The following is a 27,778-nucleotide window of genomic DNA, read 5'->3' as shown; positions in this document are numbered from 1 at the left end:
ACTCACACCCCTGGGAAGATTTCATTAAAATCCCAGGGCAAAAGCCTAGACTCGGAGAGCTTTCCACTCAAAAACCTAATTTAATCAAATTATTTTAAAACCTCCTGGCAATGCAAACGTCTCCATGCAAGCAGAGAGGTGCTCAGGTAACACACACCCCCTCTATAACATGATCCCATCACACCTCCATCCCATCTGGATCCTCGGTGTGTGCATGCAAACTTCCCGACCTAAGCCATAGCTGCTCCTGACCACAGTGGTGACATCTCATATTTTCCTGCCAAACACCATGTTCCTCTGTGGTATTGTAGGGAAGACATGCTGAAAATCCTCCCTACTTTTCTGACACACCTTTGCACATGCATTTTGGGTACTACTGCAGGGAAGAGCAGCATTCCCCAGGAAGGAAGCTGTGGCCTCAGATGCTCGTTTTGATGTATTAACTGGGACTATGCAAAAGACATAAAATCCCCAAAGGAAATTAATCTCCAAGTACATCCAACATTCCCCCAGCTGCCTTATGTATCACACAGTTAAAGCAACTATCCATAATGATCGTTTAGCACCTGCTGTCCCCATTCTGGGTTTCAGTGATGTCTCTTTAACCAGACATCAAAGAGAAGGAGCAGACAATGGTGGAATTGTGATAGGAAGTGAATAGTGAAAGCTCCTTGTCAGTCTGAGTCTCCATTTATCTCACAGCCCCATACATACTGCCCACCCTGCCTCTGCTGTCATGTTCATGCACTGTTGCTGTAACAGCCTCTTTAGGGAGGTATCAGAGCAGCTTTCAGGCTTTTTTAGATGGGCCTTTTGGATTTTCTCTTGTGCCAAAGCCAAGTGCCCAGCCTCAGCTTACCCTGATGGAACCAAATCCAGGATGAATTTGCTACCAACACCACATGCCATGCAATGAGCACCACAACTTTCGTTTTGAGACTGACATGAGATGCAGCCCCTGCTCCAGTCAGGGGCTGGAGCAAAGCCATTTCCTCCTTGAATAGCCCATGCACTCAGTGTGCAGGGGTAGCATATAGAGCAGCCTTGGACAGAAAACCTAAGGATCACTCCAGGGAGTAGTCAAGCCAGGATGAACCTTTCTGTTTCAACAGCATTTTAAGACATAAATTCACAACATGCTATTAAAGGAAAAACCTCAGACTGACATCTGTGCAACATCATAGCCCTTTTCTGTCCTATCTAAACACTTCTTCCAATCCTAAGTCTTCCATTTATACACTAATTAACTGTATTTTGCACACAATGATGTTTAAGCAGGGTTGAAATATTCATTACTTTCACAAAGCAAGAATAAAAGACCTGAATGCTTACTATACAGATATGAGGCAGGAAATATGACAAAACAATTTCCCATCATTATTTCCAGCAGTTGTTCGTATTGGAAAATTTTAATAATGAGAGTAATTAATTTGTGGTTCTTGAGATTTACAATTAAACAGCATTAGCAAGGACAACTGTCTAAAAATAAATGTTTTAATCCTATCCTATTAGCTACAACCAAAAACAAAATTTCCCAACATAGAGTGTCACATCCTGCACATGCAGTGCCCTTCCACCTCCTCGCTTTCCATGTGTGAGTGGCTTGAGTCAACTTCTCAAAGCCATTTGCATCAAGTAAGCAGACTAGGTTCTGAGGGCTTCAAAAACTATACAGAGCTGGCTACTAAATCCCGTATGTCATATACCTGAGTGGTTTGGAGCTGGCATTCTGCACACATCTTGGTCTTCAAGACCTTTGTGCTTGTTTCCCTATATTTTCTGAAGCTCTATTAAATGCTCTCTTACTTTAGCAGTACCACCAGTCTTAAATAAACAAAGCTAATCTCAAAGATCACTGATGCTCTTATCCCCAGCAGCCACGGGACAAGACCATAGGTCTCCAGTGTGCTCCAGAGCTACAACAATACAATTTTTCCTACCTTTAAGTTACTCACAACAATACAGACCCACAGGGAACAGCAACCCTTGCTCACATGATAAGACAATGGCATCATATACAAGCTGAGAGCAAGACGCAGCAAGACCATTTCACTACCAATTCAACACTCAAATTTGTGTAACACTCTCATCTTTGTCATCTTTTTGTCCTTTTCTTCCTTCTCTTTTCCCACACACCTGCAAAGCTGAACATCTGTTTTGCAGAAAACAAGGAGATAAGCTATTCCAGCAAACAATTCAGTGCCACTAACTGGTACAATGCAAATGCACTTTGGGTTGTTCTCACAAGGAACTTTGGTCAATGCTGACGTTTTGAGCACCCAGGCATAAGTGTGCCGGTAAAGGTAGAATCACCGGCGCAACAAAAGGGAATGCTCAGCTCACAGACAGTTGTCATAGAGACAGATCAGCATCCCGGGGTATTCTCATTTTAAAAAGGCACAGAAATCCTTTTTAACCTGTCTTCCCGTAGGCATCTGTCCTCGTGATTCATTTCTAAACTGCTGAGGCCAAAAGAGAACCATTTATCAGCACGTCTCCTCTAGGCAGGCTGGAGCTAAGGAGCTTTTCTGCAAACTTGATGGTTTTTGTTGAAAGCAAGTTTCTATCTGATTCTCTGGCTAGTGTTTCTAAAAGCTGTGGGCTGGGGAAGTGATCCAGCTTCAAAGTAACCTGGCCAGGAAAAAAAAAGGGAAAGTTGTGGGTTGTGCTCACTTTGCTTTTTAAACCAGGTCAGATCCCTGCTCCAATTTATAGACTGGGTACACCAGGAGCTGTAAGAGGACAGCACAGGGGTGGCATTTCATGGTCCTGTGCAGGAAGGAGGTGTTGGGGGGGGGGGAAAGACAATCTTGTAAATACCTGAACATTTTTTCTTAGTCACATACAAGATTTCTTGCCTTTGCACCTAAAAGCTGCAGCTCTGAATGAGAAGGAAAAGAAATACATTAATCTCTGTCTGTGTGGACAAAGTTTCATAAGCTTCTTAGCTGTTGAAGGTGCAAAGTCTTTAAACCTTTAAAACTCAGCTCAGCTGCTTTTTGGAACTAGGAAGCTGGCAGGCAGCACAGGAAACCATATTCTAAGGAAAAAGCCCCAGAAGGGGCCTAAAGGGACAGCTGGATCCCCACGGAATGACAGATATGCGACTCTGGTTGCAAACAAGGTCCTCAGACCCAAGGTCCAATGCAGCAGGATTCCCTGCAATCCCAGCAGGATTCCCAGATCTCTGCAGAGGCATGAAAGGAACTGGGAAGTGGGGGGAAAGGGTGGATCACAGGTATGTAGGTTAAAGTCATGGCCAGGATTAAACTAAAGTAGGAATTCAAAATTACACAGCCCCAAGAGACACACATACACTGACACTGAGCCCACAGATCCCAAGCTTTCCAGACTGTGTACTATCTCTGTAATGTCTCATGGTCTTCTGTGTGACCCAGATATGTAATTCCTAAGTTATTGAAATATATATATATATGGTCTTCATCCATTGAACTGTGGAGATCCCTGCTTCTAAAATTGCTGCTAAAAGATAAAACTTCGGGCAAGCAGATTGCCACTCTCACATTAGGTCACAGAAGTTCAGCAGTGACATTCAAAGAGAAAACATTCTTCCCACTCCAGCAGGACCAGCCTGACACTGCTGCATCCTACAGAAGCCTGTGTCAGGGTCCAAGGAGCTCCCTGGCCAGCCAATATTTCTGCTGTTATAAAGATATGCCCATGAAAGGCTTCATCGCAGAAATGTTCTTAGTTTTGGGGAATAAATCCTAAACTACACGGATACTATGGGATAGATCAGTATCATTCCAAAGAGAAAACTGAGGCAGACAGGGAGAGCACCAGCCCAAGGCCACCACAGCCAGTGGCAAAGGAGGATGGGAGATTCTTTCATCCAGGATATTCTTAATAACAGCAGGAAGCACAGGAACACTTCATGCTGAAAAATGGCAGGGTGGAAGTAAGCAAAAAAAGTTGTCACTGTCCAATGAGGAGTTACCCCATGGCAGAACTCTCAAACATAACACAATGTATAGGAAGAGGGCTCACATTCCTTGGGAAAAAAAGCACAGGAGTCATCTATGCCCAACCATCCCCTCCCTTAAGACTGTGAGATGATAATTTCCTTCACTCATATATTTATTTGGAATCCGATAATTCACTGCCCCAAGCTTCCTGCTGGAGTTTGTCTTCCATTGTTCAGGATTTACATTACTCAACAGGAAATCAGTGAGAGGTCCAGTGATTAGAAAGGTGTGTTTCCCATTTGGACCCACCCTTGCTCACTCACTTGGGGCTGGAAGTGGGACATGGCACACTACTGGGCCCATGGGAACTCAGGGAACTGGGGAAGCAAAAGTAGAGGAATTTGTCCACTTCTATTAAAAGACACAGATTGCTTTGTCCTGCCACATGCCACTGGCCATGTCCACAAACCTGTCCCTCACACACTCTTCATACTCAGGCCTTAGAGCAAACACTTTCTCCATGGGCTGGGGAGGGTGTAGTTTATCAAAATAAAGCTATCAGGGCAGTACTTGACTAAGTGTGGTGAAAGTGTCCCTTGATCTAAAATACGCTTCCTTCTCAAAGACTGTTACTTTGACATTCTTGCCAAGGGAGAGAGATTCTGCACAGTGTAAAGTGCCACTTGTGAGATATAACTCAGTTTATCATGATGGCTGGGAACTAGGCTGAGCAGCAATCAACTACCTCTGGTGCCCTTAGCTGTGGCTTTTAATCCCAAACTCACAAATGATGCTCCAATATGTTCTCTTTAATGGCTCCTCTGTAGGAACACAGAGCAAAACAAAACACAGCTAATCTTTTATGGGCTATCACTGGAACAGGATGCTTCCCTGGCCAAATCCTCCCATTGAAAATGTCACGGCTGGTTTAAAACATATTTCTCCTGAGGTTAGTTTGAAAACAGGTAACTCAGCTCAGGGGCACACAGTGAGCATTCAGCACTACACCGTAACAGTGACTTGTGGAAGGCAGCTGGTGACCTTTCTGGGCCACAGTTCCCAGCCACCATGGACTCTTTTTCCAAGCCAGATACCTCCAAGGCTTCCCAGGCAGCTAATCTCATGCAAAAGCTGTGGTTTTTATGTTTCTCTAGCATTCAGGATGTGCTTGGGAATAAAGGCCCAGTTTATTAGCCATTGTATGCTAAACCGCAAAGAAAGACGTCTCTGCTCCAGGAGAAGTTTAGGAAAACTTCCCGTGGAAGTTGGATTTCCAAAAATTATTTTAATATAATTTTAGAATTAATTTAGGGGGACCTTAAGCAAATGTCCTTGCTCCAGGCTCACTCACGTGTGCTGAACCAGTCCTCTGAGACCTCCTACAATAGATGTAGGCAAGATAGCCTCAGACACCACACTGCCTACAGCAGAAGGTGCATCCTAAAATAAAAACTCCTCTGCTGAAACTCAAGATACAAATTTGTCATTCTGTCCATCTTAAACATGGGGGAAAGCACACTGCCTCCTCTTCACAGCAGCTTCACCAGAATAAGCTGCGTGCTTTGCTGGGGAAGGTCACAGATTATGGACACTTCTTGCTCCTGTTGCTCTGCAATGATTTCTCTAAAATTACACTTTCCTGCAACTGGAGACAACACTATAATGCTGACTAAAATGGAAGGGTTACAACATATGTCATACATACAATAGCCCTGTTGACACCACTCCTAGCTCCTTTCTCAGCAATATCCTTATGTTGACTCACACTCATTTTGCAAAATGAAACAATAGAGCTTCCTTATATTAAGAGATTATTTTGTCTCCTGCTCAGGAAGACCACTGGGTTCTACAAATTACTGGAACCTTCTTTCCACAAGAACTACCAGAAGCCACCTTAGAGTAGCCGAACATCATGCAAAAGAATTTTTTGCTGTGATAGCCTAAAATAACTAAATCTCTTCATAAAACAGAAATGACACATACCACTAACTGATACAAGATTATTTAAATCACCCCAGACAGAAAACCTCCTCACTAACATTTTTTCCTCTGAAACACACCCAACACTTACAAGTATTAGCTTAGATAACATTTAGCCATTTTCCCAGCACAGAGAACTGCTACGAAAGCTGTGGAAAACAAGAATATTGCAAGCACAGAAAGAAATGTGGAGGATGAGCCTTTCCCACTGAAATGTGCACTAATATCTGAATTGCACTGTCATGATTTGTTTCACTGTATGAATTACTTATCCAGTCCAACAGGGTTTTAGGATTTTGAAAAATGTTGGAAAATGGATCACTCCTTAAAAAACAGGCATTTTTTTCTTTTCATTCTACTTAGTACTTATAGTACATAATTTGATGCTGCTCTTAAGAAGACATTGGCACTCAAACCTGCCTTTCTATTCCAGCCTTGATTTTACCCTTCAAGTTTTAAGACTGGTCAGGAAATTCTTAGAGAGTGCAAGGTGAGATTGCTTTGGTGAAGCCTGAAGGGGCTGGACTTACTCACCTGGTCCAAGTGCAGGGCACCCTCGGTGAAGCGCTGCTTGCGCAGGCGCTGCGCAACTCGATGCAGGTTCAGCACAGCCTCCTGGATCTCGGCTATCGAGTGCTGGGGTGAGACAGGGGGGAGCTCTTCAGGTGACAACACCTTCCCAGGGCTGTCAATCATGCTCTGTGCATGGTCATAGCTGAGCTTCACACAGGAGCAGATGACCGTCCGCCCAAACCACTCGTCCAGGATCTGCAAAATTGCAAAGTGTAAATTGATCTGAGGACTTATTCTTCTGCTGCACAAAAGCTTGGGAAGTTGTACAAACACGGGGAGGGATGACACCAGACTTCCCCACTACCTGTAATCTTTGAGTCCTTGTCCTACTGAGACCTTCAGGCCTTTTGCCCATACAGATTCTCTAGCATCTAGTAACGTGTATATGCAAGTAACAGATAACAACATATTGTGCATATACATAGGAGAGTGCTTGGATCTCCCTCCTCTACCTGACTTCCCTCCTTCAGAGATGTTAAGAACTCCAGACCATCTGGGAGTTGAAACCAGTCTGCTGACTTGCAGGTTACCAGGTGTAGAAGTGACAACAGATACACACATGCCAGAGAAGTTCTCCTGCCTAAAACACAGCAGAATGACTTAAAGTGTGGCCACCAGAGCGTGAGGGGCTGGCCTTACAATACTGTTTTCAGGAGTACTGTAGGAACCCCAACACCTGACTAGCACTTGTCAAAGTGCCTGAGTAGGACTTCGGTGGGTCTGGAGGAGAGATGGACAGTCACTGACCCCTTGGATCTCTGATCATGTCCATGGCTCTAGGTCCAAACTCAAGCCAGAAACCTTTCTGGGCTTCCAAACTACTTTGGAATGAGAGGAAAATATTCAATAAATTGCTTATAAAATTATTTTATTTTAAACCAGAAGTCACTCCCATTTTACACTCCCTAAAAGAATACCAGCGTAGAAGTAGGAATTCAGAATAATTTCCTAAAGCAGACAGAAAAACCTATTTTCAGTTGAGATATATGAGAGAACCCAAGAGCTCATCAAGGCAGTGACAAAACACTAAGGGACATGGGCAGAAAGCTCTTCACAAAAGTCAAGAGCATTGGCACGAGGGCTCTGGAGAGAGATGCAGTTTGTGATAAATCATTCAAAGCACAAGTGCTCAGAGAATGATTGGAGAATTGTAATTCTGCCTTAGTTGTCATTGCGACCTTTATCCCTTCATCAGCCCAACAGGACAAGGTAAACTCTGCAAGTGACAGTGTCCAGGGAGAAGAGCGAGCTCTCTGTGACAGCCTCATCAAGGACACTGCTCCAGAGACAAACCTTCTTCTTAATAGGAAGGGACTGATTCCCAAAATCCCTTTGCTGCCTCCCTCGCTAATGCATCACACAACGTATGTGCTGTGTAACGCAGCAACCCAGAGCTCTGAAAGTCACAGGGCTTTTAAGTTTATTTCTAATTTAAAAGTTCTTTAATAGCAGAGATGCAGCAAGTAGCATCTTGCAATGTTAAGTGCTCTGACCATCAGCTCATGGTTATTCTCTGTGTGTCTCTTCCTCTATGCTGTGGAGAAAGAAAGGAAGAGGAAGCCACAGAGCTGGACAGAGATGCTGTGACAGTGCTGGCAGCACCTGCTCCATGTTCTGCTGCATCTGTTTGATGTGGTTCAGCTTCTTGTGGTGATGGGGGATGCATGTCCAGTAGGTCAGTAGCCCCCTGCCTTGGAAACTCCATCAAAGGAATGGCCAAACTCCCATGGGCTGGCCCATGCACCATGGCTGAGGGATGGGCAAGGCACAGTGGAAGAGCAATATTTGGGGCTTTTGAGCTGGGACTTGGAGATTACAATGAGTAGCCCACAAGATCAGTCTGCAAGGTCTCCCCCACCACAGCAAACCTGGTGCACCCAGAGTCCACACAGAGCACCAGCATCTAAAGGATTTCTAAAGTTATGATAAGGCTTCCCCAGTTCTGCCTGCTTTTGAGAAAAACCTGTAGTCCTGAGTAACATCCTGTCCTCACTGTCAGTGTTCTCAGAGCTCTCCACCAACAGCTGAGGTACAAGGCCTGTGTTCGGGGCTTTGCCTCATCTCCCTTTCACCCAGCTGAGTGTGGGGGAGCATGTGATCCTGTTTGCACTGAGATACAGGTATAGTAACACCTAGAAATACCAGCTTTTAGAAGAATGCCCTCCTGGGCAAAAGCCCTAAAACCACTTTTCCTCTAGGAAAGAATAAATTCTTCTCCAACCTTCACCTGACATCCACATCAAGTGACCTCGAGTAAGACTGTAACCCTGAAAGGCCGTGTAGGAGAAACCAGTTTGCTGAGATGGCCACAGGCAGTCTGCTCTCCCAGGGCCAGCACGGCCATGGCCCAGTCCGTTCCAGAGGTCTGCTCTCTGAACTGAATGCTACAGCTCCTCTTTTTTCTCACTGGTCAGACAGGGTTGGACTGAGCACTGTTTGAAACACAACGGATATATTGCATGGGACAAGAGACAATATGTAATTAAAGGCTTATTTTAATTAAGGCTTGACTTTTAGCTGTTCAAAGGCAGCTCAGAGTCAATAAAAAGGTCTGCCTAGTAGCTGCTCTTAGAAGGCCTCATGAGCAATCACACTGTTGCTATAGGAAAGGGAACACTTCACAGCAGACAAATACAACCTCAGTCCCAGAGTAGGGACTCACTGCAGATATACAGATTCAGAACTGCAACTGTACTTTTCTAAAGCACAAAGATAGATTCAGCATCCTTTAGAGCAGCTGGGACAATAATAAGGAGGTGAATCTTTGTGAAAAATTACCAAATTGGCACAAGAAATACTGTCTACAGAAAGCTCTATATGAGTACTACAATGGTTACAAAAAAGTCTAGAGTACAAGAAGTGCATAGACTACAGAGTGTTCTGGTACTGCCAGTCTTGAGCCCACCTTGATTAGTAAGGGGACCCTGTGATCACCAAAGAGGAGATTTTAGGGCAACAAAGAGTGTAAGAGAGGAACAGGGAGAGAAATGAAGATACGGGGAGCGGTGGCAGGCAGCTGAAGGTAGCTCAGAGCACCAAAAGACATTTGTTCCACAATTGCTCCCTGGAAATAACACATGCAGAGGATGGAGCCATGCCTTTGCTGAAGGGCTATCATCTTTATTTGGATTGATGTAATTTGCAGCTCTGAAGAGGAATTAAATAGTCTGTTTACCAGAGAGGCCACAGAGGCATACTGCCACTGCATACTGCACAACTGCCCACGAGCACGAGGGAGGGCTGGAGTCAGGGGCACATCTCATCCCACCCAAAGCGTTAGCTTGAATTGCTGCTGGAAGTAAGATATTAAATGGTTGGGTGACCTGGCAAGGAGTAGGACATTCTCCATTCTTGAGATTCATACAAATATTCATCCTTTCCCAACCATGTTGAGAGCTAGAAATTTCACAGTATGTTATCAGCAAGACAAGACACAGGGACAGTCCTACATCCTCCAGTACTGTTCACCTTTGCTATACACCTGAGTGTTAAGGGATGACATTTTTACCACTGCAAGAGTAGGGGCTGGCCACTGAGGGAGGACTGATTAGCAGGATGACTGCCTGCTGCCTGAGGTACCTTGCCTTCCGGAGTCAACTTCCAAATCACAGAGAATGTCAGTCTGTCTCGCATGGGATTGAGGCTGCAGAGCTCCTCACAGAGCAGCCTGGGAAGCATTGGGATCACCTGGAAGAGGAGAGAGCCTTGGTGAGACACAAGCTTTTAGTGTGGACAAGCTTCCCTGACCAGCTGTTAAAGAGAAATTGTGTTAAACTGTCAGCATCATGTTCCCTGTGGCAGGAGTGGCCACGTCACAGCTCTGGGATGCATCAGCCATGTCAGAGCTGTATCACATGGCAGACAGCATGTTGGCATGGAATGAGGAAGCAAACCAAATCCTCTGAAATGAGAGGACTTCAGACATGGCTAAGGCCACCAACATCCACATCAGCCCCATCCCTCAATGAGACCAGAGGCAGTTGTAAAGTCTCCAATCTGGAAATCATTCCCAGTGCTCCCCTCTGAAGAACAGAGTAAGCATTCTGGAGTAATCTGCATCGTTGGTTATGCAAGCACTTACACTGCAACTTTTAAGGTCACAAAGTTTGCTCTGTTTTCCACTTCTTTCCCACTGCCGCTTTGGCACTGAGAAGAATGAGGAAGGCTGGGCACATCAGGAAATTTAATGTTGAAGAAACGTGGTCCTGGCAGTCAGGAGATGAAGGGGTTGTATTTGGGAACTGCATTTCTTGCTTTCCCACTGAATACCATGTAACCAAGAAGTAAATGCAAGTCTGTTCTCTGCAAAGCATAAATGAAAGTTCTCCCATGCAACACAGGAGCTATGCCTGGCTTCAATGAAGATTGAACCATGCTTTACAGCACCGACAGGATGCACATGAGATAAACAAAAGTACCTGTTTTTATGACTACTGATCATGCTGTTTGCAAATGGACAACAATTACTTCATTATACTCAAAATTTGAAAAAAAATGTCAGCCAACATAAATTTCTGGCAGGATTTTTTTAACCCATGTCCTAATTCCTTACAACTAATCAATATTTCTACTGCTGAACATTGAATTACCAAGTCACAAATTACTCACCTGACTACACCAACAAAGCTAAAGCTTTTGAGCATATTCATGCTAGAGCAAACCTGAGTAGCTCCAAGTGTTTTCACCATCCCTGAGTTATTTCCTAAGTGAAGTCTGTATTAAAGATAATCTTTAGCAGCTGCTTAATGAAGCAAAACTCATTATTTGAGTTTCACTTCTGACTTCCCTTCTCATTGTTTACCTTTGTGAAGAAGCAATAACTGCCCTCAAAGAACCACCACATTATTCCTCTAGTTTATTTTGAGTGGCAACATGGAATGGTGCTTTTCAGAAAAACAGAGAGAAATGCTCTACATGTGTGCCATAAAGTAATTTAGCTATTTAATTTAGTTTCCGTTTTGACTGCTCTGTGTGCCAGCCCGTAAATATAGGACCAGCAGGAAGCTGACTGGCACACAAATCCAGCTCTTCCAAACTGACACCTATTTAGTGATTTCAGAGATATCTTTTTTTTTTTTTCTTTACCTGGAGGCAAGAGAACCACTGTTCTTCAAAACAGTATGGAAAAACAGTCTCAGGTGCCCATTTTCTCCTCAAGTGCACACACTTTACCTTTACACCTTTTGCTTTGAAGGAAAGACTCAAAATATTTAATCACATTTGTGGTTTTTTTATGGCTATAAATCCCTTCTAACTGCAGTGCACACTAGTGCCAAAAGGTTAACTGTATGGTCTGGGGCTGTCAGGGAGCCACTCCATGAATCAGCAGCCCTGGTTCGCCTGGAAGGTCACAAGGGCACAGCTTATGATAAGCTGTTTCCCGCAACACAAAGGCCGCCAACTCTGTTATTCCAGTTGCGAACAGAATGTTAACAATACTGCTACATTTATAACTCACTGACACAGTACGTGAGCTTGGCCATGCTGCCTGAAAGGACCCGCGCCGCAGGGGCACAAATTTAGTGTAAGTGATGCCAACCCATATCAGAAAAGAGAGAAAATAGCTTTATAGACTCTCGGAAATCCCTGCCTGGCTAAGATCACCCATGACTACCTCAAGATCCCGAAGGTCAGGTCACAGTGAACTAAGTGCTAGTAATTTAATAAAAGCTCCCATGCCCTTTCCCACCTGAATTAAAAGCTGCTTTTCTCTCTCTCCCCAACTCTGATAATCTGATAATGGTCTGTGCTTACTGAATATTTGTGTGCCTTTGCACATCCTCTTTCCCTTCACATCTCCTGGAGCAATACCAGTTTGCTAGAAAAATGCCTCCATGAACATGAAGGCCCATGCTTGCTTTAAGTGTACTTGAGCAGGATTAATATCCGATTCAAGAGGCTGTAATTCAATGGAAGGGCTTTCAATGATGTGAAACACAAGCAAAGCTTTAACTCAGATCATAATTACAGCACTAAACACACAGCAAGCAATTAGCTGTAACAAATCTACTGTTTAGGGAAGAATCAGCCTGTGTTACCTTTGTTTTACAGGAAAGAAACTTTAGGTGAAGTAACTTAACCTAAGCCACGAAGGAAGTCTCATGGGAACGTAAGAATGCAATCAACCTTTTCCTGGGCTCAGCAAACACATACATAACATGACATGACCTTGCACTGAAGGTATTTCAATTTATTCTGCCTTACTGAATTAAAAGAAACCTGTTTCCAACACTACAATAGTCTTGGCTGACTGCCTCCTGCTTTAACATCACGATTCCTCTTCACCCTCTGCATGGAGAATAAACCAACTGTCACAAGGCACAGAAGTTTAAGCTATAAATACACATTTCCTTTTTCCTTAACACGATACGGTCACAGCCTGAAAGGATTCCTAGTAATTGCAAGCCCAGCATTTAACATACAAAGATGTCACAATTGTGTCACACTCAGAGAGCGAGATGTTCCAGCAGTGATGCCAGGGGCAGCCCAGAGGAACTCCGGCAACAGGATTATCTCCATCTCTTTCTGACAGAGACATGGGATGAGAGGAGATTTCCCTAAGCACATCTTTAATGCCCAGATTTGCAAAATATCAGAGTTGTGTAGAATTGCCTTGAATAATCCAGAGGTTGCCCAGTACCTTTTAAATGCTTTGCCCTTCCTGTGACTGTCTGCCAAGAGCCAGCAGTGTCTGCCAGCTGTCCTGTGGAGTGCCAGGGCACGCAGGAATCCAGCGAGCTGAAACGCTGCCGAGGGATAGCACCTCCACTGGGAAGTGGTTTCCTTGGCAAATTGCTACGGATGTGCCTATGTTGGGGACCACATCATTCAGCTTGATTTTACTGCAGATGGCAATAAAGTCACCTGGGCTTATACAGGGGTCATAAACCTGGAATAAGGGGTTTATAAATGTAGCTAGATCTAGAAATGCAGTGGGAGAGGCCCCAGCAGGGCTAGGCAAAAAAATTTTACAATGTAAAAAAGCAGCTACACCCCCCCAGGAAATCCTTTCTAATGAATGTGTCAAAAAACAGGGCTTGGGTGGTGAGAGCTTGTCTGGTTTTAAACCCCCTCTATCAGTCAGGCTAATAAAAGACATCATCTCTCCCCACAAGCCTAGCAGTGCCCAAAAGATACTGGAATGGGCACTTCTTTGAGTGAAAGGCTGATATCTGTAATGCTGGCAGCTGTGGATCTGCATTTCAACTCAAACCACAGTCAGAGGATTTCTCTCTCCCTATTTCCAAGTCCTAACTGCAAAATCTTGAGCACTACCCTCAAGACTCAGTTGTCCAGCACTGCCTGACAGCCTGCTCCATGCTACTGGTTCTCCCTGCAGGCAGCCACACATCCCAGAAAGCCAAAGCAATGACACCACTGGAAAAACCAAAGTGAGAGAGGGCACTCCTGGGCTGGAGTGTCCTACACACCATCATGCTGGCATCATAAAACAGATGGACCTGTGACCATGGCTGGTCACACTGCTTAGCAGCTGGCTCCTCTGCATGGGAAGATCTAAATCCCTGCTTGTGAGAGCCGTGGGGTTTGTTTTGTTTTGCCTCTTCAACCAATAAAGTGCTTCCAGAAACCAAATGTGAGTTTCCAGTCTCAGACTTATTCCTAGGGAGCTGTGGAGTGGGAGAGGGCACATGCATGCTGGGATGACAAAACTTCTAGTTCCCTAAAAAATCAGAAACATCTGCTGCAGCCAGGACTGAACTCTGGCCAGGTTCAGAGCAGGTTAGCCCAGAGCAGCTCAGATCAATGGACTCATTGTAGCAGCTTTTCAAGGAACAGAAGGGGAAGACTGGTCAGCCAACCAAAGGGAAAAAGGAACAAACCCTGATCAAGCATAAGCCCATATCTTCACAAAGTTACATGAGAAGTTTTGCTCCCTTCAAACAACTTCATTCTGCTGGTATCCCACTTTGACTGCCCCTTCATTCTTGGTTCAGGTTGGTTATGATCACCACCGACTCCCAAGGTGATCCTTCTCCCACAGTCAATCCAATGGGGAGGGATTGCATTAACCAAGACTTTCCACTAGAGCTGGTAGGTGGACACTGAAGTCCAACAAGAGTGGGCTCAGCAAATCTCTTGCTGGTACACTAAAAGACACTCAAAGGAAATAGGCAATTTGCTTATGAGTCAAGACTGCTCCTCAGAAGTTGTATCAACACTTCCATTAATTCAGAATATCAAGCAACTCTTTGTTACTCAGCCTGAAAACATCAAAATATCAACACCTGACAACCTGCTGGTGTCAAAAGTGAATGTCTTGAAGTCCTTGGACTCAACATGAAGACAGGCTTACAGTTAGGATCTTTGATCTCCAGTGTAAAATAGGATCAGTAAAATATAATAGGGATTTATGGCTGAACTCTCACTCGAGCTGCTTCACACCTAAAATAACACTGCAAGATGTATCAAAAAAGAGGAAACTGTTTAGGTTTTCTTGCTTTTTAAAACCTGATACACTCTTATTTCAAAAACTTTTGACTTGTATTAAATAGACCACTAGGAATTACACAATAACTCCCCTTCTGGTTCAGGAAAATTAAATATGTGGCTTTATTTAACTTCTTTGGGAGGATTAGCATGCTGCTAACCTCTCGCAGAATCACAGCTGTCTTAGGAAACAGTTTCATCAAAGGAAAGCATATTTTCTAAAGGAGTCACGCTACCATCTTGTTTCAGACAGCCTGGCTGCGTTCCTCTGCCCATCCCCTCACTCCTTTTCATCTCTTGCAATTAAAATATTGAAAATTTCATCATCTAACCTAGTTTGTTGTTTTAAAATGAGTTTTTGGCAGGGCAGAAGTGTGGGTAAAACACTAACCCTGACTGCTGGGCCATGGTAGTTGAAGATTAATTGAAGATTAGGGACAGCAGGTAACTTATGCTGGCATTGCACAGGACTGGCAGTGCTGAGGGGAAAAGACACTTTGAAAGAAAATTCAATTAGCTTCTGCATCCAACTAGATTTTCATGAAAAATGTCTCCCTTCTCTATAAAAATCTTCCTTCTCCCTTGACTAAAATAATCAGATGGCCTCAAACCACAGTATTTTGACTTGGAAATACTGTCACAACATCCTCCTGGAGTCCAGCTTTACTGCCCCCAGTGACATACCCCCTAGGCCAGCCCACACCTCCCATCATCGAGTCATCCATCAGAGGGGGAAGGAGAGCACTGCAGAAGCCAAAGGCTTATCACTGGAGACACTGTAGGATTGGGACGACTGGTGCCAGAACTGCTGTTTCCATGAGATACACATTGCTTCCCACCTGTGGAGAACAGCAAGCACAGGGAACTGGGGTGTCCCAGCATAGAGCAGCTGTGTGCTGTTGGTGTCACTACCGCTGACCCAGTGGGGACACTTCGGCATTGCTGTCACAGTGGTTCCACAGGGAGCTGAAACCCACCAGACTCCCTGAGACCCTCAAAGCTGTGCCTTGCTGCTTCTACCCAAAGAAAGCTATGGAACCACTGCTAAAGGTAAACAGCTTGATATCAAACCATTATTTTGATTCCAGTAGCGTAACATGAATCATTTTATCATCCAAAAAGTGTAGAGAGGACACAGGAAGTTATTGGAACAAGCATCATTACAAAAACCTCCCTGGATAATAACCTTGAAAACATCCAGGAAGGGAAGGGATGGGAAGAATCATTCCTAATCCTAAGTAGCAAATAGGATATGTTTATTTATTATAGAAAATATGTCCTGTCATTCCAGAAGGGGCTATGGAGACAAGGACTTCAGCGTGACTGAATGGGAGCGTGGGGAGAGGTAGATTAACCTACTCCATGAGACTGCTTCAACATTCCTCTTCATGCAACTGATGCCTCAAGCCTACACAGGAGACTGACAGCCAAATTTTCCAGCTTCCCTACACACACAGTGCCAGTGCTACCTGATGGGCTACAAAGTGTTTCTGCACACTCAACTGAAAATGAGACAGCCACAGACAAAGCCTAGATGTTTCCTTTCAAACAGTGTTAAACCTGAACCTGTTCATTTGTGGAGTTTAGAAGTCAACTTTAAACTTGAGCTTAACATTTGATTCTGATAAGCTAAAATTTATATAGTTTCAAGCATCTTCTCATTGCATGACAAGGAACACTATTCCTCCATTATTTGGGATATCCAGGTAAAGTAAGAGTGTGAACCTTTTGTTTTACCTCAAGATGTTTGTTTGTTTGTTTGTTCGTTTGTTTGTTTGTTAGGGTGTTTTACACCCTACTCTGACACAAATCCATTTCTGGGAGCGATTAGCTGGAGTATTGCACCAATGGCAAGACAAAATCCTTCACATCTGCCAATTTGAAGCCCCCAAGAGCAAAGCAGAGGAGCCAGCTTAGGTGTGTCAGGCTTGGCTCAGGTGAGCCCTGGCACAAATGGGGCACTCCTTGACCACAGACAGAGGGTCACAAGCTGCAGCTCCACCCCATCCTCTCTCCATAAGCTCCAAGGTAGTGAGCAGCTATGTCAGCTTTTGTGCTTCCATCAACTTACTCATTTTTGTAGGTGTCCTGCAATAGCAGCCAGACTTTGATTGTGAGCTCCTGAAAATGAACCTTGAAAATGAATTTATGGTAAATGGAAGGCACAATCATCAGACAGACAAAGGAAAAGCTGTCCTTACCTTCTGCACCAGATAGACACTGGTGGCCCTTTCACTTGCTACTTTATCCAGTGCTGTTTCTTCCAGGACGAAGTAGCTCACATCCGCGATGTGGACTCCCACTTCCAAGTTCCCTGGAATTGGACAAGGAAGTCAGCGGGCTAGAAGTAGAAATGAACTGCTGACATATTTAACTTTGACTCCTCTCCCCCTCCCCCAGTGCTACCGCAACCTTTTTGCTTTATGCCGAGATATCACAAAACCAATACTTCTTTCCACTTCTTCCACCTGGGATGGAAACCGTGGTCTTTCAGGACACTCAAATTCACCACCACTGTGGCTACAACATATGAGTGAATACACATGGAAGTGAATCCTCAAGTACAGAGGTGGAAATGTGAAAGGTCTTCAAAAGCATGTGGATAATCTTTCCAAATGGGAGCTTGTAATGGTGAGCCCAGTCCTCATCCCTTTGCTGCTAAACAACAGCATGAAAGAAAGGTGGAATCCCACCTCACAAGCACACAGGCAATGCAGGACCCCATATCCCTGGTCTGGAGCAGTCCGTCACACATGCTTTTGGGTTTTCAGAACTGCACCAACCTGCTGCAACCAACTGACCCCAGTTTGCTGCTGGGGATGTGAGAAGTCTTCAAATACTTTGGATCAGGCTATGCAGAAGTGCAGCTTTCCACTAGGAGAGTATTTCCACTGTTACCCTGCCTTTCCTTTAGATTTGGCTTTTTGAACTTTAATTAAGAGTCCAGTTTAAAAGCATCTTAAGTCAAAGTTAGGCTAGAGAGGAGTACTACTGAGGTTTATCATGAGGTTTTGGCAGTAATTTGGATTTGGAAGTAGTGATCATCCTCAGCTTTGGAAGTAATTAGTACCTGGGTCCAAGAAATTCTGGTTTGCTAATCCTCAAAGCAGCCTATTGACCTTTGTTTTCTCTGGAAGGACTAGGCTGGATTTGAGGCGCTTATTTGTAGAATAGTTCTAAGTGCAGCGGGTTCCTAATTATAACACTCGGTTCTTTAGAGGAATTCACTAACCTCTTGGTATCTATAAATATTTTTTCTTTTCCTTAATTTTTTTAAAGAGACAAAGTAATAAGATCCCACACTGGTGACAATCCTGTTTATTTATACACCTTGCAAAGAATATCATCAAAGCCCTTCTCTCAAGTGTCACGTTTTTGAAGGATAAATGGTTTGTAGCTGTTGTCATTAAGCAGTACATGTGCCCGTGTGCCCTTCTGATGGATACCAGCACAGAATTTCAGCAGAGTAGGAGTGGAAACAGATGAAGAGGAAGCATGAGAAGGTTCAGCCTCCTATTAGTGGGAGACACCCAGCCCACTGTGCCCCAGCTGGGAACTCAGGGAAATGAGTACCAGCCCAACCTGCAGAGCTGCCTGACTTCATAACAATTTAACTTCATTAAGCCATGTTTGCACAGCACTGTGAGTACGTAAAGTGTAATCTTGCTTTCTGAGCAGCTTTTGTGCGCTCGACGGAGCACAGATGCAAAGGCGGCAGAAACACCGTGTGGAAGGCGGGAGAGATGGGGTTTAGATGTGCCCACATAACCTCCAGTCACTGGAAGGGCCTGCAGTGAATAAATATGATGGCAGCAGGGAGAGAGGGCAATAATCCCATTGCACACCAAGGGACAAATTCCACCACTTGTCAGGAAGCTGGGAGCAAAGGCTGCAGATTAAGTAGTTCACCTCAGAAAGCTGCCTACAGCTGTGTTGTGATATTATCACATGCCTTGAAAGCTGCTCTACATGGATTAGGCATCCAAGCCTGAAACTACTTAGACAGTAAGTCTTAGACCAACAGTTCAACCAACAAGTTTAATATTACACACACTTAAAGCCAACACACTCAGAAGGTAAAAAAATATTGAATACTTTGAAGTCAATATTGTAATGTATTGACCCTGCAGGCAAATATTGACGAAAGGAAAAGGAGAGGGGGTCATTACATCATGCCTTTAATCGCACTTTAATTCAGTATGTGCACTGTTACATACATGAACTTTCTGTCCTTGATAGAAAATCGACAAACCAAGAAAGATCTCATTGCATGAGATAATAAAACATGGAGTCAGCCAACAAAAACACACAGAGCAGAGTTAAATTTCATTCAGGTTTCCCACCAGAGCTTCTAAAAGCCGGGGTCAGCATGAGCCCCTTGCTTTTGAACTTTTAATGGAAATTCTATCTAAATATTTTCTTACATACATTGACATAATGCAAACTGGCAGCCCTTGGGTTTGTCTTGCTCATGTATGAATCACCCTATCTCCCTCACCCCCAAAATATTCAGACCAAGAGAATTTGAAGATACAGCACAGTGATCAACCAATCTGATTTCTCTCAAATCATTGCTTTTGAATATGCTAGACAAAATACCACCCTAAGCCTGCCCAGAAATACCTGCCTGCTGCTCTCTCCTGGTTTATTTGCTAATTAAAGTGAAAGAGTGTTGTGGATAGAGAAATACTATTCACTAGAATTCTGTTCCAGGTCTACAAACTGTTTTTCTAGTCTCATTAATTTTTATGACAAAGTCACAAAAGGAACATTTCACATTGTACGTCTCATGTTATTCCCCAAAGAAAAAAAAACCAAAAGAGAAAAAGTGGCCTGAAAGGGAAAGAAAACTTAACCAGCAGTCATGGAGTAAAAAAGTCTTGTCAAAGAGATCAGAGGAAAGGGGTGGAGAGTGGATACCACATGGACCACACACCATAGGCTACTACACATGGTCTACTTGACCTCCAGTTTGTTGAAAAAATTTACTTTTCCAGCAAAGAGAGGCTTCAAACCTTGCCATCTAGCTCTCCATTGTGACAGACTTTTTACATACTAAATTTCTTAGCGAAACAAGTACTTTTACAAACTACAGACTTGTTTCATCCCAAATTCTCTAACAGGCAACTTAAAGCTGCACAACAACCCCTTAAGCTAGGTACACACTATCAGATTAAGGTTAGGGTTTTTTAAAAGGAATTTACAAAAAAAATGTACAGGAGATTAAGCCAGATACTTCATATGCTGCTATTAAAGCAAGAGCTGCAGGGAGCATCTATTGCAATGAAAAACACTGAAAGCACTTGGATGGCTTCTTTCACTCAAGATCTCTGGGACTCTTTCATTTAAAATCGTTTCATCTGAAAGTGGATGCAAAACTGTCGTGCCATTCAAACTCTACCACTGCAAAGCTGCTCTTGGGAGATGTTTAGCAACAGGGAATGCAGTTTAGAATCAAGAAAGGCATGTTTTATTAACCAGCTGAACCCTGTTAGCTCCTCTCTGCAACTACAGAGATGCGGTGACAGAGATGGATGGGAGACAGGAGCATTGTCTGAAATTACACCACAGCATTGCAAAACCCAGCAAAGAGGCCCTTTGCAATGAGGAGCTCTCCCAAGGTCTGCAAGTAGAAAGGGAAAGGGTTGGGCACTCAGCCACCCAAACTCCCCTTGAGCCAAATGCTCTGTGCCAGCAGGACAGGATTTGTTGTCATCTTAACGCAAACAACACAGTTGTGATGCCACAAGCAGAGAGGACAATTTCCCTTTTATTTACCATCCTGTGGCTGTGAGAATGGCAAAGCAGAATGGACCTGTGTCTCGCCAAGTTTCTGGAAGCCTGGAGCCCCTCTTGGAGATCACCAAGTGACAGCCATGAAAGGCAGATGTCCCCCAGCACAATGGGCACACAGTCGTTTTGGAGAAAGTTCAGCTCCTCAAGCTGGGGATCTGGTTTGTTTGAACCCGCCCCAAAATCTCCTGTGCGTCAATATGATGCTAAAATCAAAGGAGAGCAGTGGCACCTTGCAGAAGAACAAAGAACAGGCTGTTCCTTTTTTTTTTTTTTTTCTTTTTTGCTGATGATCTCATTCTCTATGACAAAACAGTTCAGAGAACTTCTTTCCTTCTTTATTGAAAAAATTATAAACAAAAGGGGATTAGTAAGAAGGCACTGAAAGAGAAGGAATAGGCATTCTCAGCCTGTAAATGCTTCATAAGAACTGTCAACCCAGCAGGTCACATCAAGCATTTGCCCCTGGAATTAGAAAGTTGAGTTGAATGCATTTGAACAGTATGTGAGGGAACACAATGGAAGTAAATCCTTCTTCCCTGTCTTCAGCAACCCTACTCAGTCACAGCACAAATTCAGAGATGAAGCAGCTTTACTTCAGACCCTAGCATATGTGAATTTTAGGGACATATAACTTAAAAACGCAGCTCTTCAAGGATGAAACATCAGAAAGTATTTCTCTACCATGCAGACACACTCCCATTTATTTCCATCTCACCTTCAAGCGTCATCATTCTCAGGAGGGAAGTCAAACACGAGCAAACGTGTTAAGTCAACTTGAAATTAAATACCAGGGTTTTTGTATTAACCTCTGTTTCCCACACTGTCTTCACCCTTCAGTGAGATACAGAAGAGTCCAAGGCAAATTGGAAAGTGTTTGCTCTATCCAGAAAACAGCTAACTACCCACCTGCTCCCAGCAGTTCAAGGCAGTTCCAAGCTGTTCCCTGGTTAGACCAAACTCTTGCAGCAAATAATTACAGTTCTTTCCCATTCCACAGCCCTGGGGGTATCATGCTGTTGCTGTTATCTGCTAAGCAATATTTAGCACCTTGCAAAAGTACGAAAAACTTGTATAAAGAGAGAGAAATGAGGCCTTTAACCTACATGCACGTTTTGGTGCTATTGGCAGTGCTACAGAAGATCAGGAGTCTTCATCAAGGGGGAGGACAGTGTCTACCACAGAGGGTCACAGTTACAGAAGGGACAGCCAGAGGGACAGCCAGACCATAAAAAGGGTGGACACAAACCCAATGTAAGTTGCAGTGAAGCAGAAATTGGCACCAAGACTTCGGGAAGCTGCTGGAACCAGGCAGGGGCCATCACAGACCTTTAACACACACCTTTAAATGAACCACATGACCCAAATATTTCTGCTTCTCTCTCTTTGGCATGCGTATGAACACATACAGCTCAAGGTGACCATCTTAGGTCAGAGAGACAGGAACAGAGAGAAAAGGGAATGACTGATTAGGAGAGAAGAGCAAGTGGGAAAGCAAAGAAAGCACAAGATGGAGAAGTGAAAGAGGAAAGTTTAATAAAAAATAAAAGTGGAACCATGGAAAGAGCAAGTTTTTTGTCTGCTCTGGAGTCTGAAGACAAAGGTGGGTGGCTTTAAATCACCGAGGCAGAGTAACATAACGAGTTTCCTGTCCTGAGCAAACCCACATCAGCTCTTCATCACCTCGTGACAGAAGATGCTGCCACCCTGAAGGCACCTACTACCTACAGCTGTCCTGAAAACTATCTTAAAACCTGATGCAATAACTCTGGAGAAGAATGAAAGAACTCTTCTGTGCAAGTGCTACTACTGCACCATTAAGTTGGATACTTACACAAGGAAGGAATTCTCCTGAGGGAAAAATACTAAATACTCAGGACAGAATTCACACAGCATGTACAAGATAAAACATTTAATTGCAGACTGAAGGACATAGGCAATGATATCCAATAGAATAAGCACACTGAATAAGGACTTTCTCACACTGCTGAGCAAGATACAAGCAGAAAAACAGATACAAGCAGGCCACAAGTATTGCAATTGTAAAAATCAGGAAAGAGCACAGAACAATTCGGGACAGACAATATAATGATGGAAAACAAAGGGAATGTGACATTTCTTTGATATATCAAAGGTGTCCATTGGAAGACTGAGACCAGGTACAGTGGTTCCTTATGAGGCAATGCCTGTGTCCCACCTTCTGCCCATGCAGGTTTTGTCCCCGTTCCTGTGCTGGTACCTGCTTACACTGCAGAGGTTCACAGCACAGCTAGTTTCCTCTGTGCCTGCATGAGTGCTTAGCAGACCTTGTGAGGTGCCAAAACAGAAAGTTCTACTCGGAGGTATTGTATTGATTTCTTTGCAAGACTCAAGTAATGAGCAACTTAAGAGGAGCTACAAACCCCAAACACATCAGATTTATCCACTGAACGCCATTTCTTACTATATGGTCACATCTGGGCAAACCTCTAGATGACTACTTACAACTTAGACCCAGCACAAATCTTTGTCATGCAGACTCATATTCAACACTCGGCGGATGGATCTTGCACCCTTCATCAAGACGTCAAGCAGGACACAGAGGAAATGGCTGTGCTGCTGTGACTCAGATTCCTGGCTCAGAAAACAATCCCTGCTGGTGGGGAAGAGTTACCAAGGCAGACTGCCCTGAGCTCTCTTGGCAGTCTCTTAGCAGCAAGGTTTGCAGCCAACATGATGAAGGTAAAACGACAATTTCTGGTATTCACATCATCAATTCTTTGTATTCCAAGACGATTCAAGAGGCTCTATCAGGAAATCAGCAGTCTTTGAATTTAAAGAGATGGGAAGTGACACCCAGCAGCTTTCGAGATGAATTACAGTATTTTTGGGTGTAGGATGTCATCCTGTTCCTGAAATGAAGGTTTAGGGTGGAGAGGGACCAGCCTCTCTCCACTGCTAGGTCAGTCCCTTTTGTGATATCTCTACTGTACACAGTAATCCAAGGCTGAGTGAGCATTCTCAGGCATTCAAAGAGACCTTGGGATGTAGTGCTAGGCCAAACACACACAACGTACTTCCATAGAACAGCCTTGACATTTCTTGAACTTCTTTGAAAATAGAAGGAAGTTGCTGAGATTTCACTCCTAGCCATCCAACTGTTTTGTTTATTTCTGGAAAGATTTCCAAAACATTTCCATCTGCACCTGGTTTTACTCTTTCTGTGTATCTAGCATAATAGTTGACTATCAAGAAATACTGTAGAGAATTATGGTGTAAAATGCTTTTCCTGTTCATTTGGGTTCTGAAACCCTGCACTGCAATAAATAACAAGTTAAAACAATAACCCAGTGATTCTGAGGGATCCTGCCATTTCGTAAAGTTGATAATAAAGACAATATACAGCAGTAACTCCTTTGCTGCCTACATGCAACAGAACATCTGACTGAAGATAACCATGTGGGAATGTCCTGCCAGCTATTTGTACCCTTTTAAAGTTTATCTTCCTCACATATCTTCTGACTTTTACTTGCTACATTCACTGAAAAGTCCTGTTCTCTCTAGGTCTGTCTGGTCATCCTGTAACATTTGTGGTTCTTCTCCAAAGACTCTCCTGGTCCTTGGGGTCCTTTTTCACGAGTGGAAGTCCTATGCAAAGTGCTTTTACACCTGTTTGTACAAGAATTTCTGGATCTTCTTTCCATTATCCAGCTACTTCAAGGCATTTTCTTTTTTTTTTTTTTTTCTTCAACACACAATCAGACACTCTCTTTTTTTAAATTTGTATCCATAAATATCAGAGAGATCCACCAGGACACAAAATTTTCTACCTCTAAATCTTTGGGGAATTGTCCCAGGTCCTGAATTCATGAACTGAAATGATCCAGAAGGTAACTTTGCCCAGAGCATCTCTCCTCCCTGCAGAAAAGTAAACTCACTTTTATGAGTAATTCTACTGGTATTTGCACATCTGTTTGCATGTTCTGCAGCCACAGTCTTTGTTACTTTAGTCCTTCTCACACAATACACCTTTTATTTTGTTTTAATCCCATGTCTTCTCGCCACTCGGCTTTTTTTGCACACCATATAAAAACCAAGAAAAAACAAACAACTTTTGGGATAAGGATGAAATTTTCATAAAATATTTATCCCTGACATAAAAATCCAGCACAATAAATATGGATTACTAATCACAAACCCCATCCAATTTTGCTTAACCAAGCTTTTAATCAACCTTCTCATAAGCAGCTTTCAAATACATGGAAAACCGTTTTAACAAATTACGTTCTAGCAATCAATGCTCTAACTAAATCCAAACTTCCTTAATCAGCCCAGTACTTTAACACCCAGTTTAATATATTTGTCTAGGGATTTGGCTCAGTCTATTTCCCTTTCAGCCACCAGCAGTTTGGAGTAACCTGCCCTATTCCCAGTGGAACTGAAGGGAGCTACACGTCATCAAGTTGTCCCACCGATTTCAAGAGAGATGTTTGGTGGAGAAAAGCTGACTCAATTCAGCCCTCTGATTCCATTAAACCCTGCATTTGGAAATTGGAAGTGATGTGTGTTTCTGCACACAACCCCATGTTACCTCAAAAGAAGAGACAAAATATAGTGTACACGCTGCAGTTCCCAGCATTACACAGGAACGCACTATGGGGCACAGCAGGGATCTGGATTTGGCAGAGATCTGGGACCATTTTGCATATTTTAATGAATCTGCAACCATAAGCCCTCAATAGGAAGAAAGAATATGTACCTCTTTCTAATCACTGCAATATGTCTTTTTCACTCTCCTAGTGACACAACAAAACGTCCCCAGATTAACCAGCAGGTAACAGAACGGATGAGCTAATTTTGTCTGATACTAAAATAAAATTTGACCAAATGTTACACAAAATACCACTCCTTGTAGATCTTATTTTTCCCATATTTGACTCCTGCAGTAAATCTAGGCAAATTGCAGTTTATGGTCATTTGACATTTGACCCATATGTCAATGTGTTTCTGTCATTTTCTCTGCAGGTCTGGTGTCTGTTCATCTTAAATAGCTTACAAAGAAGGAAGCATAGTAATTTCATAAATTATTTTTGATAAATAAGTCCATACTCATTTCAAAAGTAACTTTTGATCCAAGACTAGCTTGTTCTTCAGCATTTATCTTAAGCAAGTCTGCACAGCAAGACTCCAGCTACAAACTCTCCTGATACTCTGTCCTCTAGGGACCAAAGGGATTTGCTGAAGGGTCCTGTACCACGTTTTGCTGGAGCAAATTTCACCCTGCAGTCCTTAAGTGGCCAGGGAGACAAAGCTGAATAGAAGAGGGAATATTTACATCTTAAAAAGCAAAATGTAAGTGCACAGAACTTTTCAAAATTAAAACATCCTAAGTGTTTCAAACTACACCAGGAAAGGATGTGGGTCAAAGGAGAGAAAGACCAGGTGGTCACCTGAGATGGTAGAGAACATCTTGGGACTACCAGGGCTCTACAAGTGTTTCTCAAGCACAAGACTCTGGAGCACACACACCAGGGGATGTCCACTAAGCTGTCCAGGTCTAAGAAAAGCAGCACCAAAACCTGGAGGCCTGCAATGGACAAGGGAGAATCTTATCAACACTAGGCAAAACATCAGTTGGCTTTACCAAAACAAGTGAAATAGGCTCCTTGAACAGAGATCTAAGTCTCAGTCTCGGCAGATCTGTTCCCAAAAACTCCAGCTCACAAGGAACTTTGTGCTAAGCAGAAAGGTCATGCTGCACTTTTCCCAGGTTTGGGTCACAAAGAGAAGTTCTCTTCTTTGCTTATACTCCATTTTTATGACGCTTATAGAAACACGGTGTGTTTGATTTTTTTATCCCATTTCCCTTACGTACATTTGATTAAAATTCACCAACAGATTGAATGGATTTAAGGGAAACAGAAAAAAACAGGGGGCTGCACACTACAGGAGCCTAATTTGTTTAGGTCATTGGGCAAACACAGGGAAGAGTCAATGATTGTATCTATTTATGGCCTCACTCCAAAATGCAGACAACCAGTGTCACTAAGGACATGGAAACCAGGGCAAACAGTCTGTAGAATATATTTCTATTCTATAGTACAACAATTCCTCCTAAAAAAAAGATGTAAATTACTGAAACTTGAATTACTTTGTAAAAGACTGTGAGAATAGAGAAAAACACAAGTGAGAACCATGCTAGTTATTAATATACAAATAAAAGATGTACAGAAGCTCTGTCAGTATGGTCCAAAGCACTGCTTTAAGATCAGCATTAAAAAACAACCCCTCAGAAGTATTACCCCATATTTTCTGCTGCATCCTTTCTCATCATGGACTGACCTTTCAATTGAAGGAACTGTCTGACTTGAAATGTGCCAAATTCCATTTCTACTCATACCAGTAAGCAGCCTTCAAACACGACTGCATCAGTAGTGTACATTACCAGAAATACAAGCACCACTAGCAGATAATTCCCAGAAGAGGTTTGGAAAGTGTGAGAAACATGCCTGGTATCACTGGGACACACAGGTCACCTGCTATGCTGAGATCAGAATAAATCTTTAAACCTCTGCACCCTGGGTGAAAATATTCAGGCTTTAAAATAGTACAGCTGTTTTCGGTGACATGTACGACCTGAGAATGGTTCTGCTGTGCCTTCCTGGCTGCAACAATTTGCTAGAAGACGTGCAGAAAGGATCACAAAAGAGCATTGACTGAAATGAACTTGTTTAAAACCTCAAGCTACCCTGAAAGCTCTACAAAGGCTGTAGAAACTAGGTGCAGGCCAGAGCCATCTTTTACTCCAAGGTTATGCTGAATCATCTAAATGGAGTACAGCTTGTTCATATTTCTGCTGCTGTTACATAAATAACCCTATTTTCCTTCTTTATTGGAGCTGATCTCTTTTAAAATATACACTCACAAATGTGAACAGCAAGCTCACCTCCCTACTGCTATCATTAAACAATAACGAGGAGCACGGCCGTTAATCAGAAACAGACTCCAATGCAAAATCCTCTCAAAACCAGACTGGCCCACTTAAAACATATATCCCTGGAAACATTTCCAACTGCTGC

At 43.3% G+C, this 27,778-nt stretch overlaps 1 protein-coding gene across 2 annotated transcripts in view; it reads right to left on the bottom strand.

The window, feature by feature from the left end:
• DIS3L2 (DIS3 like 3'-5' exoribonuclease 2) overlaps window positions 1-27,778 on the bottom strand; it is a 180,263-nt gene that overhangs the window by 56,508 nt on the left and 95,977 nt on the right. For both annotated transcript variants that reach the window (XM_066193441.1, XM_066193442.1), the window contains exons 12-14: window positions 17,129-17,241; window positions 10,059-10,166; window positions 6,441-6,674 (exon numbers count right to left, since the gene is read on the bottom strand). In XM_066193441.1, the coding sequence (XP_066049538.1) occupies window positions 6,441-6,674; window positions 10,059-10,166; window positions 17,129-17,241 (455 nt within the window). The remainder of the gene's footprint in view (window positions 1-6,440; window positions 6,675-10,058; window positions 10,167-17,128; window positions 17,242-27,778) is intronic.

Source organism: Chamaea fasciata, unplaced genomic scaffold (assembly GCF_029207755.1).
Source record: "Chamaea fasciata isolate MVZ Bird 193981 ecotype frontalis unplaced genomic scaffold, bChaFas1.0.hap1 SCAF_11, whole genome shotgun sequence".
Lineage (NCBI taxonomy): Eukaryota > Metazoa > Chordata > Aves > Passeriformes > Sylviidae > Chamaea > Chamaea fasciata.
This window is presented reverse-complemented; position numbering and strand designations above follow the sequence as displayed.